Genomic DNA, 13,046 nt, shown 5'->3' with positions numbered 1-13,046 from the left:
ATCACCATACAAAAAAAAAAGTTTTTACGAGGTCAATATGCGAAAACAAGAACCCGAAGACCCGACCCCCGAGGTGGTTTGACAAGACCGGTACCGCAGGGGTCGGGTCCGAGACTCCTTGTTTTCTCAAATTGACCTCATCAAAAGTCACCATTCGCTTTGTTATACAGAATTTCAATTTAAAGTTTATCCATTTTTTAAACCACCCTCTGTTCCATCACAATAACTTCGCTGCGAACCGTAAAATGTTAGTATAGCAGACGCCATGTTGTTTTCTAGCAGGTGTCATCATTCATCACGTGACAGGTCAATACTGATCATGTGACGAATCAATACTCGAGGTTAGTGTCAGTCACATGATTTGGGGTCAACATTGAAATGTATTGCTTTGTAATGTGGTACTGATTAACCAACGGAATTGGAAGATTCTTAAAAGATATAAAGCGAAATAACTTGACAACGGGCACAGAGAGGCGGGAACAAGCTTTAATTTCCAAACGCAAACTTTGGAACATATACCTGACCACAGGACCCTGAAGCAGGATAGTGATATAACTGAAACAGTGGACCCATATATATAAATAGACAAGATCCTGCTTCAGGGGCCTGTGCCCAGTCTTTTTTTAACATTCGGTAAATCGTAAAACAAACGCTGGTTCATCCGACGCAACGAAGAGACAATATTGTGAATAAAACATGATACAAAACAACGCCTGCCTCAGATAACGCCCCCAAAGGCCTTCCGAGATAAATACAAGCACGGCACTTACTTGAGTCCCGACTTAAATGGGCAAACACAAGAAAACAAGAACACCTTGACGCAAGACATCACCACAGTGCAACAATGCTCCCAGTGATAACACAATTATTAGAGCGAGGGTGAAACACGCGTACACCACATTTTTTATATGACAACACTACATACTATCCTCGCACAGTTAAAAGTGATGTCCAACGTATAAGGGTGCAATGCAGTTTCAAACAATAAATATCAATGAACACACAGTTCTACTTAGAAAGTGGTCAAATGTAACAAATGTTATATTTGGGATAACACTTTCTTAGTAAAGTACAGATTCTCGTACATTTTGGGGTTCAGTCCCGTCCGGGATTCGATCCCACACCGCCAGAGTGAGGCACCTTAAATCCCCCAAATTACGAGAATCTGAACTTTACTAAGAAAGTGTTAGCCCAAAAATAACATTTGTTACAATAAATATCAACATTGAAAGATAACATAAACTCGCGGATTGCTAATAGTCCCTGAAGCGTACGTAAAATGTCTTGCACGACGTTACTGTAATCATGGTAAGTACAAAATGTGTCGGTCGTATTATTGTCGTGAAATGTTTTCCATAATTAATGGAATTCAAGTCGTCTTTAATGATATACATGTAATTGATATTCTTCTTACATAGATCACATACATACAAAACATTTATGTTAAACCAGAGACCATATAATAGATATTATATGGGCTCTGGTTAAACCAACAGATGGACACACTGACAGTGCATCTATTTCCCTTTCGGTTGCCCATACGTCCCCCAGTCATCGCCAAAGAGAACACCTCGTTAAACTCGATTTGTTATTCATAAACAAAGATAACAAAGTGAATAGTCAGATTGCGAATCCTAACGGAAAGGGAGGTAACTGCATTGCAAACGCGTAGCGCAAGCGCCGCCTACCCAGGAAACCAGACTTGGATCTGCGTTGCCTGGCAACTTCCGCCATGATTGTTTTTAGTTTACAAGATGGCGGATCTCGTCTTCACTGCGGTACCCGATAAACATTAGCTAAACCTTGTCATGGATAGAAATTAAGAATAAATTGTCACAGATAAGGTAAGCAAAACGTTCTGATTTCAAGTTTTGAAGTTGTCACCTTGAGCATTTTGAAATCGTGGAAGTTATATTCGTCATAACCAATCTTGAAAGTAAACATGATCAATGAATTTGAGAGAGAAACATTGTCGATGTGTTGTAGATCTACTTTTTCAGAACAGTTACTTGGCGAAATGGTTTTCAATGCCTAATGATCGTAGATAATACAGCAAAGGTGACACAGCTCATTTGGTGCACTAGTTATTTGACTCTCTCTACATAAGAGGCCGAGATCAGTTTCATAAAAGAAGTATGCTCTCAACTGGTTTATTTTGGTTGTTTTTTTCATGTTTACTTTGTTGCAATTGCCAATATGTTTTGTATACATATTAGATTCTCATATATGTATATGTTATGAATGATAGAGCAACTCTTTGTCTGTATGTGATGCTATTATGCACTGTAGAGAATGATAAGTTATTTGCATTTGGACAATCTTTATTTTGTTAATTCCATGAATAGATCTAGATGAGAGATGGGTAGGATGTGAAGGTCCGGGGTTCGATCCCGGGCCGCGTCATACAAAAAGACGTTAAAAGATTGTACTTGTTGTTACCCTGTCTGGCGCTCGGCATTAAGGGGCTAAAACAAGGACTGGTCGGCTCGGAGTCAGTATACTGTGTCTGAGTGGGGTATTCATGTTAAACTGCGGCATGGTATCTCAGTGAGCTAGCACTATAAATCGGCATCAGTCCGGACTAGTACAAGCAGCCACACACACACATACACGTCGCTATATAAGTGCAATAATCTTGGACGCGACGTTAAACCCAATTTCACCTCACCTCACCTTTGGTGCTATGTATTTATCAGCATGAGAGAACATGACTATTTGTTAAACAGGGTGATGAAGCTCAAACTGAGCAGAAAAAAATTAAATCCTGCATTTGTATTGTTTAATATGATTAAACATTCAAACTGAATTTCGAAGCATTTCATAAACATTGTAAATTGGACATCAACACAGAAATATCACTAAATATTACTGTATTGCCATTTAGAAAGTAATCACTGGACTGTTGAAGACCAATTCTTATGAGAAACTTCAGAGGGGCCTCCTACACTCAGTTGTCATGCTGTGATTGAAATAATATACAATAATATAATATATAATAATATACAATGAAGTATTGAGCCCAACATACACTTGTGTTTTGTTTGATGGCAGAATGTGTCAATTTGTTGATTGAAGACGATATAACTCTTAATGTTTCTGTAGAACAGAGGAAGACATAAACAAGCAAAATGCCTACTGCTGAAGTAGCCCAGCAGATGACCCCATCAACATATGGCAACATCGGGAAGGTGAAAACAGACCTTCTTCCTACGGGGGTGGCACCCACTGGCAGGGTCAACAAGAATGGACTGGAAGTTACAGAACAGCTGTTGTGGCAGGGCTGGGAACCTGGGAGGGAGTACACCAAGAATATTGTCCTCAAGAATGTGCAGATCAAAACACAAAAGCTTAGATACAAGTAAGCTCTTGTCATTTTTAATCTTTTGCATTGAGAGTTTTTAATGAAGGTTAGATCCATACCTCAGTAATCTCCAAATTAACAATATATTTCTTATAGTTACATTTATTAAGTACAACACTTCGAAACATATATCATTATATGCTATCTTCAAATATTTCATTGTCCAACCTCATTAGTCAGGTTGTGAAATTAAAAGGATTTTCAGGACTGTATATTGTGCATCAATGTTCTTTAATTGTTTCTTATCTGATCCTATGTTTTGATTTGTTTCCAGAGTGCCAAGTTCCCGTTTTTTCAGCACTGTGTACCCAAAGCCTATTGTGCTGAGTGCTGGCACTAGTTTCACACTCCCCATCACATTCAGACCGCTGGAGAAAAAACAGTATGAGGACCAGATTCAGTTCAGGACAAAGGTGAGCTTTGATGCAGATGACAAAGTGCAAACAAAGATAAAGTTTTAATGAAGTTGATGTGATTCTGAAAGTGATACCATGTTTGCATGCAGCATTTAAGAACAAAAATAAATGGGATATGTTTATTTCTCTTCCAGGACGGGGATTTTGATATTCGTATCAAAGCTATTCTACCACAGACTGTCATTCAAAGCCCGGAACGTCTGGACTTTGACATGTGTGCCTCCAAGGACTTTGTGGACATGACATTTGATGTTGTCAACACTGGGTAAATATATAACATTTGTTGTCAACCCAGCAGAAGTAGATGACATTGGATGTTTTCAACATTGGTTGGATACAGGATGAATCACGATGATATGTGTGATACTTTTGTTATTCAAGGGATAAAATCATAAATAGATAATGTTTGGTGTTGTCAACTCTGAATAAATACCTCAAATTTGTTGACACTGCATAAATACATTTCTTGTCAATGCGGGGTAAATAAATGACACTTCCTGTCAGTGCTGGGTAAATAAATGGCACTTGTCAATACAGGGTAAATAAATAACATTTGTTGTCAATGCATGGTAAATATAACATGTCTTGTCAATGCAGGGTAAATATAACGTGATGTCAATGCAGGGTAAATAAATAACGTGTTTTCAATGCAGGGTAAATGAATGACACTTTTCAATGCAGGGTGAATAAATAACATTTCTTGTCAATGCAGGGTAAATATAATGTGTTGACAATGCAGGGTAAATAAATGACGCTTGTCAATGCAAGGTAAATTTGACAGCCTAGTTTCTGCCTTGTACTTATGCAACTGTCAACAAAAGCTTGCTCTCCGAGTGTTTCAAACAAGGCTGTGTTTATGTTGATGTAGAGATGTAGAAACCAGCATTCAGTGGGAGGTGAAGGAGCCATTTGTCATCGAGCCGACAGAAGCCAACCTCCCTGTCCGATCCTCCTGTCAGTTCAAGGTCACGTTCAAACCAGAGGTAGCACCAGCAAATTGTCTACTCTTTACACAAGTTGGGAAAGTTTGAATTAGCGTGAACATCTCAGTTTCTTAACTCCTTAACTGTCAGAGAATTACATCTGATAATGGGTTGTTTATACTTTTTAGGACCGCCTCCGTGGTCTAGTGGTAGAGAGTGGAACATCCGGGGTTCAATCCCCGGCTGAGTCATACCAAAAGACATTAAAAGATGGTACTTGTTGTTATCCTGTCTGGCGTTCAGCATTAAGGGGCTAAAACAAGGACTGGTCGGCTCGGATATTCATGTTTAACTGCGGCATGGTATCTCAGTGAGCTATCACTATAAATCGGCATCAGTCCGGACTAGTACAAGCAGCCACACAAACACCCACACGTACATGCACGTCGCTATATAAGTGCAATAATCTTGGACGCGATGTTAAACCCCATTTCACCTCACCTTTATACTTTTTATCTGGACTGCACTGGTTTAATTAGTGTGGGTACTGATGACATGCGTTTTCTCCTAGGGAGCCACGGTCTATGAAGCTGAAGCCTTATGCAAGTACGGAGTCGATGGAACCTTGTCGATAGTTACAAAACTGAAGGGAATTGGTAAGTCATGGTCTTGAAGATTTATTACAAATGATTGATATTGGCCAATGTTGAATTGCAAATGTTTTTCAATAATGTTTCATGTACCACAATATATTGCATGCGTTCTCCAATCTGTAATTTGTTATGAACCTGACTATAAATGGACCCAAACATCGGACTTGCCCTGCACATTTTTGTGCACAACTTTGTAGTTGGCGGCCATTTGTTTTTTTGTTGCTATGGTCACAATGCATGCATTATAGACACATTATATACCGGCAGCGTGTCGCGAATAGTTTCGCATTTTTGTTCACATGAATCAGTTGCTAATTTCTGAAATTCTTAATTTCAATTTGACTTGTCCCTTATGTAAACTTTGCCAACAAGATGAAAATATGCATGATTTTGAAAAACGCAATATTCCGGTATTTTCCAAATATATTGTGATAAGTATTCATTAGTATTTCAAATCGTGATATACCGGTTAAAACCACTCACCTCTAATTATTACTTATCATTACATTGATTTATTTGAAAATTTGAGTCTTGCATATTTTAAGTTTAGGTACATCTGCAATATGTGTCAAAGCTAGGGTTACCTGGAATGTTTAGTCTGCCAATAAATACTTTTGAAATTGTACCTTACCTTGCTGTTATTGGTCGCCAGGTAAATATCCCCACCTGCTGGTGTCAAGCCCAGGTAAGCCTGCCAGCAACCTCAACAGAGACAACCTGGAGGCTGCAGTTCATTTTGGGAAGACGCCAGTGGGTTCTGCCATAACAAAGTGGGTGGAGCTTCACAATCTGTCTCCAGTAAGTAGCACACCGTTAGTTGGTCTTCGTCACAGTCAGTGTGCGAAATTACTGCTTGCCTGTGGCGTGTAACGTTTCTGTCGGGCTGCATGAAATCTTCCTTCACCTGCCCGACTATCTGGCAGATAATTTTAAGACATCTTATTATTTATTCAGCATTATTATATCTCCTTGTAGATTCTTAAGTAGTTGTTTGCAATATTTCAACGGAACCCCGACATGATTTGTTTCTTAGTTTTTGCGATTTTTCAATATTTATTATGCCTGAATGTGGGCAGGTAACTCTGAAGATGGGCAGGCAACACTAATGGGTCACCTGTCTGACTGTCTTGTTGGGTTTTAAACTTATTTCAAACACTGGTCGAAGTTCTGAACTACAGGGGTTAATGGGGTAGCCAAGTAGTTAACGCATTCGCTCAACGCACCATAGATCCGGGTTCGATTCCCCACATGGGTGCAATGTGTGAAGACAATCTTTAGGTGTCAACTACTGTGATATTCCTGGAATATTGCTAAAAGGGGCATTAAACCATACCCACTCACTCACTCTGTTCTACATGTTTTGAAGTGATAAGCCCACTCATCCAAATCTAAAATTTAGGATGGGCGAGTAACATTTCCTTGTGGACTATTACCATTATTTAGGTGGCAACTGTATAGCAGATCATTTATGCTGATAGTTAAAAATCAAAATCAATGTGTTACCCTGTACAAAGAAAATAACTACAGTACTTATAATGTTACCTGGAAATGTGTCATTCAGTATACTGAATATACATGATATGATACAGTGTGAAGAGTGATATTAACTCCCAGATTGACCTTTTTAAGTAACTCTTGGGGGCACGGGTGGCCCAGTCGTCTAAGGCGCTGCGATTCGCTGTGCAGAGTTGCGTCCCTTGGGCACGCCAGAAACCTGTGATTGTGGGTTCGAATCCCGGTTCGCCCTGATTATGTTTCTAGGTTTGTCAGCACCATACCCGTGCTCGTGGGTTTCACCGAACTGGTGAACGTCTGAGACCTGCATCACTTCGGGCTTTCCCCCCACATTAAGCTGACACACCGTGATATAACTGGAATACTGTTAAAAGCGGCGTTAAACCAAACTCACTCTCTTAAGTAACTCTTTGATGTATTATTACAGGTGCGGGCTCCATTCCGTGTAGAACACCCCACTGGTGTCAGCAGGATTGACACCGTGTTCCACTGTCCACAGAAGATGGGCATTGTTCCTCCCATGGCATCTGTCAGAATACCGGTCAGTCTTATCATGCAACTTATTAAGCTTTAGAATTTACATACCAGTCTGCAACTTGAGCCAAAATTCCAGAGGGCAGTCATATAGAAATGTCCTTTTGTTTTGGAGGGCAGATTTGTTTTCAGATAGTGAAATATTTGGTCAGTCGGCAATCTCAGTAAATCAGATATTATTTCTCACTACCACTAAACAAAGATCTACTTACAGCCCATTATGGGTCATATCTGATTAACCTTTCGTGGACTTTGACCGATCAAATATAATGATTAAAGAGAAGTCGACATTGACCATTCAGAAAGCAGCTTCTTCAAGCTATATGGCACTAGTTTCAAACTGGCGGCTTCCTTTCCAGACTACACAATGAATTTATTTTTTCTTGATACAAAATTTGAAAACTGAACAAAAGAACATTTTGGAATGTCTAATAGATGGCCTAGATTGTATCGCCATGACTTTAGGTACAATTGATAGCCTACCCAACCATGAGGACATTAGGATACATTCAAGACTAATAATCCCTATAAAATTGTTTTGAAGCAGTCTTTCAGGATGTTGGAGGTTACACACATGTTGAAGCAGAGATTGTTGCCCACGTGTCTTAAATTAACACTGTTACTGTCTCACACAGTTGATGTTCAGCCCCAACACAGTTGACACAACCAGCATTGACTACTTCAACATCGCTGCTGTTGGCAACATCAGCAAGAGCATTGTCAAGTGCATGGGTTCCTCCAAAGGTATGCAGATCACTTGTCCAAGTCAATAGGGGAACGATAGTCCGTCTAAGGTGCTGTAGAGTTATGTCCCTTGAGCACGCCAGGAACTTATTATTGTGGGTTCAACCGGGTTCATCTCAGTTAATTCTCTAGGTTTGTCAGTACCATATCTGTGGTCGTGGGTTTCACCAAAGTGGTAACTTGAGATCTGTGTCACCTCAGGCTTTGCTCCAAAATCAAGCTGACATGTGACGTATCTGAAATAATGTTCAAAACGGTGCTAAACCGGAACTTGCTCACTCTCGTATATAGGATTTGGAAAATGCTGGGAATTGGTGGCATCTAGTTCTAATCCACATAGTTTCACATGATACCCTTGAAGCGATGACTTGGCCAAGGGTGCAGCGTCTGAAAAGTGTGTAACGTGTCTGAAAAAAGAGGGATTGTGCACCACCAAAGCCCCTCCTCTTGATCCGCCATTGTGTTATCTCGAGAATTGTTTGAACTAGGTGTGAGCTCGTGTGTGCTATGTGGAATTCAATTTCTAAAGTTTGAATACCATAAGGAATAATGGACTTGTTGGCAATCTCTCTTGAAGGTCCAACAGTACAACTCAGCTGCAACATCATCAACTTCATGGAGGTTGATGTGGATCAGACTGGGACTCGCACCGTGGACATCGTCAACAGTAGTGATGTGGAGGCAGTGTACCAGGTACATAACATAGACTCAATGTCCACTATATATAGTTTCATTTCATTAGTTCAGCCCCTGGGTGGACTCTGGGTTAGAATTGGTGCCCACCATCCTATGCTTGTGACTTAATGGAACATGTGGTCTCACTCACTCGTTCACTCACTCGCTCGCTCGCTCACTCACTCACTCACTCACTCACTCACTCACTCACTCACTCACTCACTCACTCACCCACCCACCCACCCAATCACTCACTCACTCACTCACTCTCTCTCTCTCTCTCTCTCTCTCTCTCTCTCTCTCTCTCTCTCTCTCTCTCTCTCTCTCTCTCTCTCACTCTCACTCACTCACAGGTTATCTGCCACTGGTTTACCTGTCTCTTCTTGCATGTGAAAAAGCCAAGCTTTGTAAGAACTCCGCAAAATTAATATCCCACCATGTTTATTCTTTCCTCCAGTTTATGATCGACTGTGATGAGAGCGTGTTCAAGTTCCAGTACATGTCGGGTGTCCTCCAACCCAACTCTCAGCAGACCGTCATCCTCCAGTTCACGCCCAGCCACCCCATCAACTACTACAGGAGGGTGACCTGCCTCATCCACAACCAGGTGGGAGAACCACTGCATGACTGATAGATTCCAGGACCAAAATGTTCTAGTATAGGTTTTGTTCCCACACTTAATTGATGACCACATGGGTAAATCTACACCCAAATTCATTGCTAATTCACATTTGGAAATAAGGTCTTCATCATCATTTCAACAAAATCTTTCTTATGAATTTTATCAGGAATAGGGCAACCATTTTTTTAAATTTTCGATGAGAATATTTATAATATAGTTTAGATTTATTTCTATTTGCTTGAGTGCCCTATCTTTGACAGATAAATAAAAGCTGTACAATTTTTTTTTTACGTAACCAAATAGGTCTTCACTCTTCAGATACATGTATTTTTATTACATATACAAGCTGATTGGTTGGTGAAAATCGTTAAAGCAAAAGATCAATAACATGTAGCCCATATAATGTCCACTATATTGTGTGTGAAGTATAGCCAGACTACAGGGACATGTAACACAGATACGCACCTGGCACATCTGACAGATCCATCCAGCATTAATGTGTGTACTCCCTGTTGTGTCCCCAGGGTCCTCTGTTCCTGGACATCCTCGGCACATGTCACTCCGAGATGGTCAAGCCAGCGGTCCTGCTGAAGAAACATCTTGACCGCTTCAAGATGCATGTGGAAAGAGGCTTCTCCATGTACTCCCCAGAGGTAAGGAGCTGGTCGAACAAGCACTGCATGGACAACTGTAGCTCACTGGATAGATAGGTTGTTTGTTGGTTTGTTTGTTTGTTGACACTGCACTCGGCAATACTCCAGCTATGTGACAGCTGTCTGTAAATAATCGAGTCTAGAACAGACTGCCTGTGTTCGACCACATGAGCATCGATCTACACAATTGGGATATGATGACATGCTTCAACCAAGTCATCAATCTGACCACCAATCCCGTTGGATGTATAGTGCTATGGTGGATCACTGCATTGACAATTGTAGCTCGCTGATAGCATTGTGTCATAGCATTGGTAATAAGTGTGACATTTCATGGAAGCACACTTCAGATTGTTTGATAAATATGGAATTATCTTCAAATATTTTGAACACTCCACTCCACTGAAGTAGTCTTAAGTAAGAGATGAATAAGTGCTGTGAATTCCTTTTTAAGTCATGTTGTTTAGGAATGAATGATTAATTACTTCTTTGAAAACAGAAAGAAAAAAATAAGCATTTGGCTAGATAAACACCTTTGTCGTCCTGGTAACATGGTGATGTTGAGTCTGCATGTGCACTGTGCTGCTGTGTAGTGACTAGTTGTGTCTGGGACAGGTACCAATAGTAGGAGTTTCATGGTGATGAGATGGTTGACACATGACAGTGAGATGGTGGTATTACCATGTTAAACATGACCCCTTTGCAAAACAAACTCTGAGTAGCCTCCCCTGTTTGAAGCAGAAGTTCTTTGTTGTGAATTTGCAACTTGTTTCAAAGTACGTTATTCTTTTATCAGTAGTAATGAAATAAACAGTTTATGATGTGGATATTTTTGTATCCAGCCCATACACTTTTCAGAACTTTTGCTATTAGCCATAGTCTGATTTAGAGATCTTGTGGTGACAGAACAATAGTCTTCTCTATGTATATTCTACATGTAACACACTGCATGTTTTACCTAGCCTCAGTACTATACCAGTGAGAGCTCCTGTATATCCTCCCCTGTGTTTGCACTGCGTATGTTTGTTGTGCACAGCAACTGAATGAGCTGCTGAGAGAAGGCAAGCTGGAGACTGACGAGGAAGGGGCCATCAGGATAGCCCAGGTACGTCACAGAACATAGCAGTGACACTATGTCTTGTTGGTGGCCATCTTGGATTTGCACACAGTGTATTTGTTCCTGTTACTGTATATGTGTCTACGATGAGCGTTCTGTTTTTGATTTTATGTGATGCCTTTAGACTTATTTAAGGCATTATTCATTAACTCACCATTAAATTATTAAATGTTTGATTTAAATTATGGATATTTTTATCCTTTCTTTTGGTTTTAAAATCCTTTTTTAAAATTAAGAATTAAAGAAAATAAAAAACTCTTCGATCAGCAAATCAAAACCTGCTATCTGTTCCTCAGTAGAGTTTCCAGCTATGGACTAAAGACTTTCAGTGTGGCTGCCCCAAAGTTATGGAATGATCTTTCACTTGAGATTAGACTTTCCTCAACATTTCAGACATTCAAAGCAAAACTAAAGACACATTTGTTCAAAAAATCTTTCCAGAGTGACATTTGAGTGTAGCGCTTTGCGCATGAACTGCTACATAGAGCCTAGCGCATTATAAGTGCACCTTATTATTATTACCTCAAATCAAAGTATTCATATTCTTGTCACCTGTTGGCATTTTAACCAAGAAAGTCTTTAAAAAAAGACTGTGAGTTTATCTTACCATATACATATTGTATATTTCCGCTCATTAGCTATTCTTTGCAGGATTTTCAATCCTTTCAATAAAATTAAAACTTTCCAATGATTGTGAGACATTTTGTAAGGACTTTACCAGTGTTGTGTCAGGTCTAACCACAGTGATTTCACTTACTGAACTCCCTATGTTGTTCCAGCGGACCAGAGTGACACTTTTACTGCCTGACATGGTACTTCCTCTTTTGACTATAGCTGTTGTAGCTAAGTGTTTCCTAGTCTTCTAATACTGCTTGTAGCTAGTAGACAGTCCTACTGCCACCACGTCTCCCTAGGCATGTAGGGCTGATACAATACTGCTTGTAGCTAGTAGACAGTCCTACTGCCACCACGTCTCCCTAGGCATGTAGGGCTGATACAATACTGCTTGTAGCTAGTAGACAGTCCTACTGCCACCACGTCTCCCTAGGCATGTAGGGCTGATACAATACTGCTTGTAGCTAGTAGACAGTCCTACTGCCACCACGTCTCCCTAGACATGTAGGGCTGATACAATACTGCTTGTAGCTAGTAGACAGTCCTACTGCCACCACGTCTCCCTAGGCATGTAGGGCTGATACAATACTGCTTGTAGCTAGCAGACAGTCCTACTGCCACCACGTCTCCCTAGGCATGTAGGGCTGATACAATACTGCTTGTAGCTAGCAGACAGTCCTACTGCCACCACGTCTCCCTAGGCATGTAGGGCTGATACAATACTGCTTGTAGCTAGCAGACAGTCCTACTGCCACCACGTCTCCCTAGGCATGTAGGGCTGATACAATACTGCTTGTAGCTAGTAGACAGTCCTACTGCCACCACGTCTCCCTAGGCATGTAGGGCTGATACAATACTGCTTGTAGCTAGTAGACAGTCCTACTGCCACCACGTCTCCCTAGGCATGTAGGGCTGATACAATACTGCTTGTAGCTAGTAGACAGTCCTACTGCCACCACGTCTCCCTAGGCATGTAGGGCTGATACAATACTGCTTGTAGCTAGTAGACAGTCCTACTGCCACCACGTCTCCCTAGGCATGTAGGGCTGATACAATACTGCTTGTAGCTAGTAGACAGTCCTACTGCCACCACGTCTCCCTAGGCATGTAGGGCTGATACAATACTGCTTGTAGCTAGCAGACAGTCCTACTGCCACCACGTCTCCCTAGGCATGTAGGGCTGATACAATACTGCTTGTAGCTAGTAGACAGTCCTAC

General features: G+C 40.8%; 1 protein-coding gene across 3 annotated transcripts in view; it reads left to right on the top strand.

Moving 5' to 3' along the window:
- Nucleotides 1-1,717: 1,717 nt before the first annotated feature.
- The window catches only part of LOC124134684 (cilia- and flagella-associated protein 65-like), a 40,569-nt gene continuing 29,240 nt past the window's right edge, over nucleotides 1,718-13,046 (top strand). Inside the window, exons 1-14 of one of the 3 annotated variants that reach the window (XM_048381946.1) lie at nucleotides 1,718-1,844; nucleotides 3,103-3,358; nucleotides 3,636-3,774; nucleotides 3,912-4,042; nucleotides 4,646-4,760; nucleotides 5,272-5,356; nucleotides 6,006-6,151; nucleotides 7,296-7,409; nucleotides 8,038-8,146; nucleotides 8,724-8,839; nucleotides 9,279-9,428; nucleotides 9,968-10,096; nucleotides 11,133-11,201; nucleotides 11,993-12,025. In XM_048381946.1, the coding sequence (XP_048237903.1) occupies nucleotides 3,129-3,358; nucleotides 3,636-3,774; nucleotides 3,912-4,042; nucleotides 4,646-4,760; nucleotides 5,272-5,356; nucleotides 6,006-6,151; nucleotides 7,296-7,409; nucleotides 8,038-8,146; nucleotides 8,724-8,839; nucleotides 9,279-9,428; nucleotides 9,968-10,096; nucleotides 11,133-11,201; nucleotides 11,993-12,025 (1,566 nt within the window). In that variant the 5' untranslated portion in view covers nucleotides 1,718-1,844; nucleotides 3,103-3,128. The remainder of the gene's footprint in view (nucleotides 1,845-3,102; nucleotides 3,359-3,635; nucleotides 3,775-3,911; nucleotides 4,043-4,645; nucleotides 4,761-5,271; nucleotides 5,357-6,005; nucleotides 6,152-7,295; nucleotides 7,410-8,037; nucleotides 8,147-8,723; nucleotides 8,840-9,278; nucleotides 9,429-9,967; nucleotides 10,097-11,132; nucleotides 11,202-11,992; nucleotides 12,026-13,046) is intronic. The other 2 variants (XM_048381945.1, XM_048381947.1) reach the window with 2 other exon arrangements.

Source organism: Haliotis rufescens, unplaced genomic scaffold, assembly GCF_023055435.1.
Source record: "Haliotis rufescens isolate VD_foot unplaced genomic scaffold, xgHalRufe1.0.p SCAF_4, whole genome shotgun sequence".
NCBI lineage: Eukaryota > Metazoa > Mollusca > Gastropoda > Lepetellida > Haliotidae > Haliotis > Haliotis rufescens.
The sequence above is the reverse complement of the archived record's forward strand: the minus strand, read 5'-3'. Positions and strand labels throughout refer to the sequence as shown.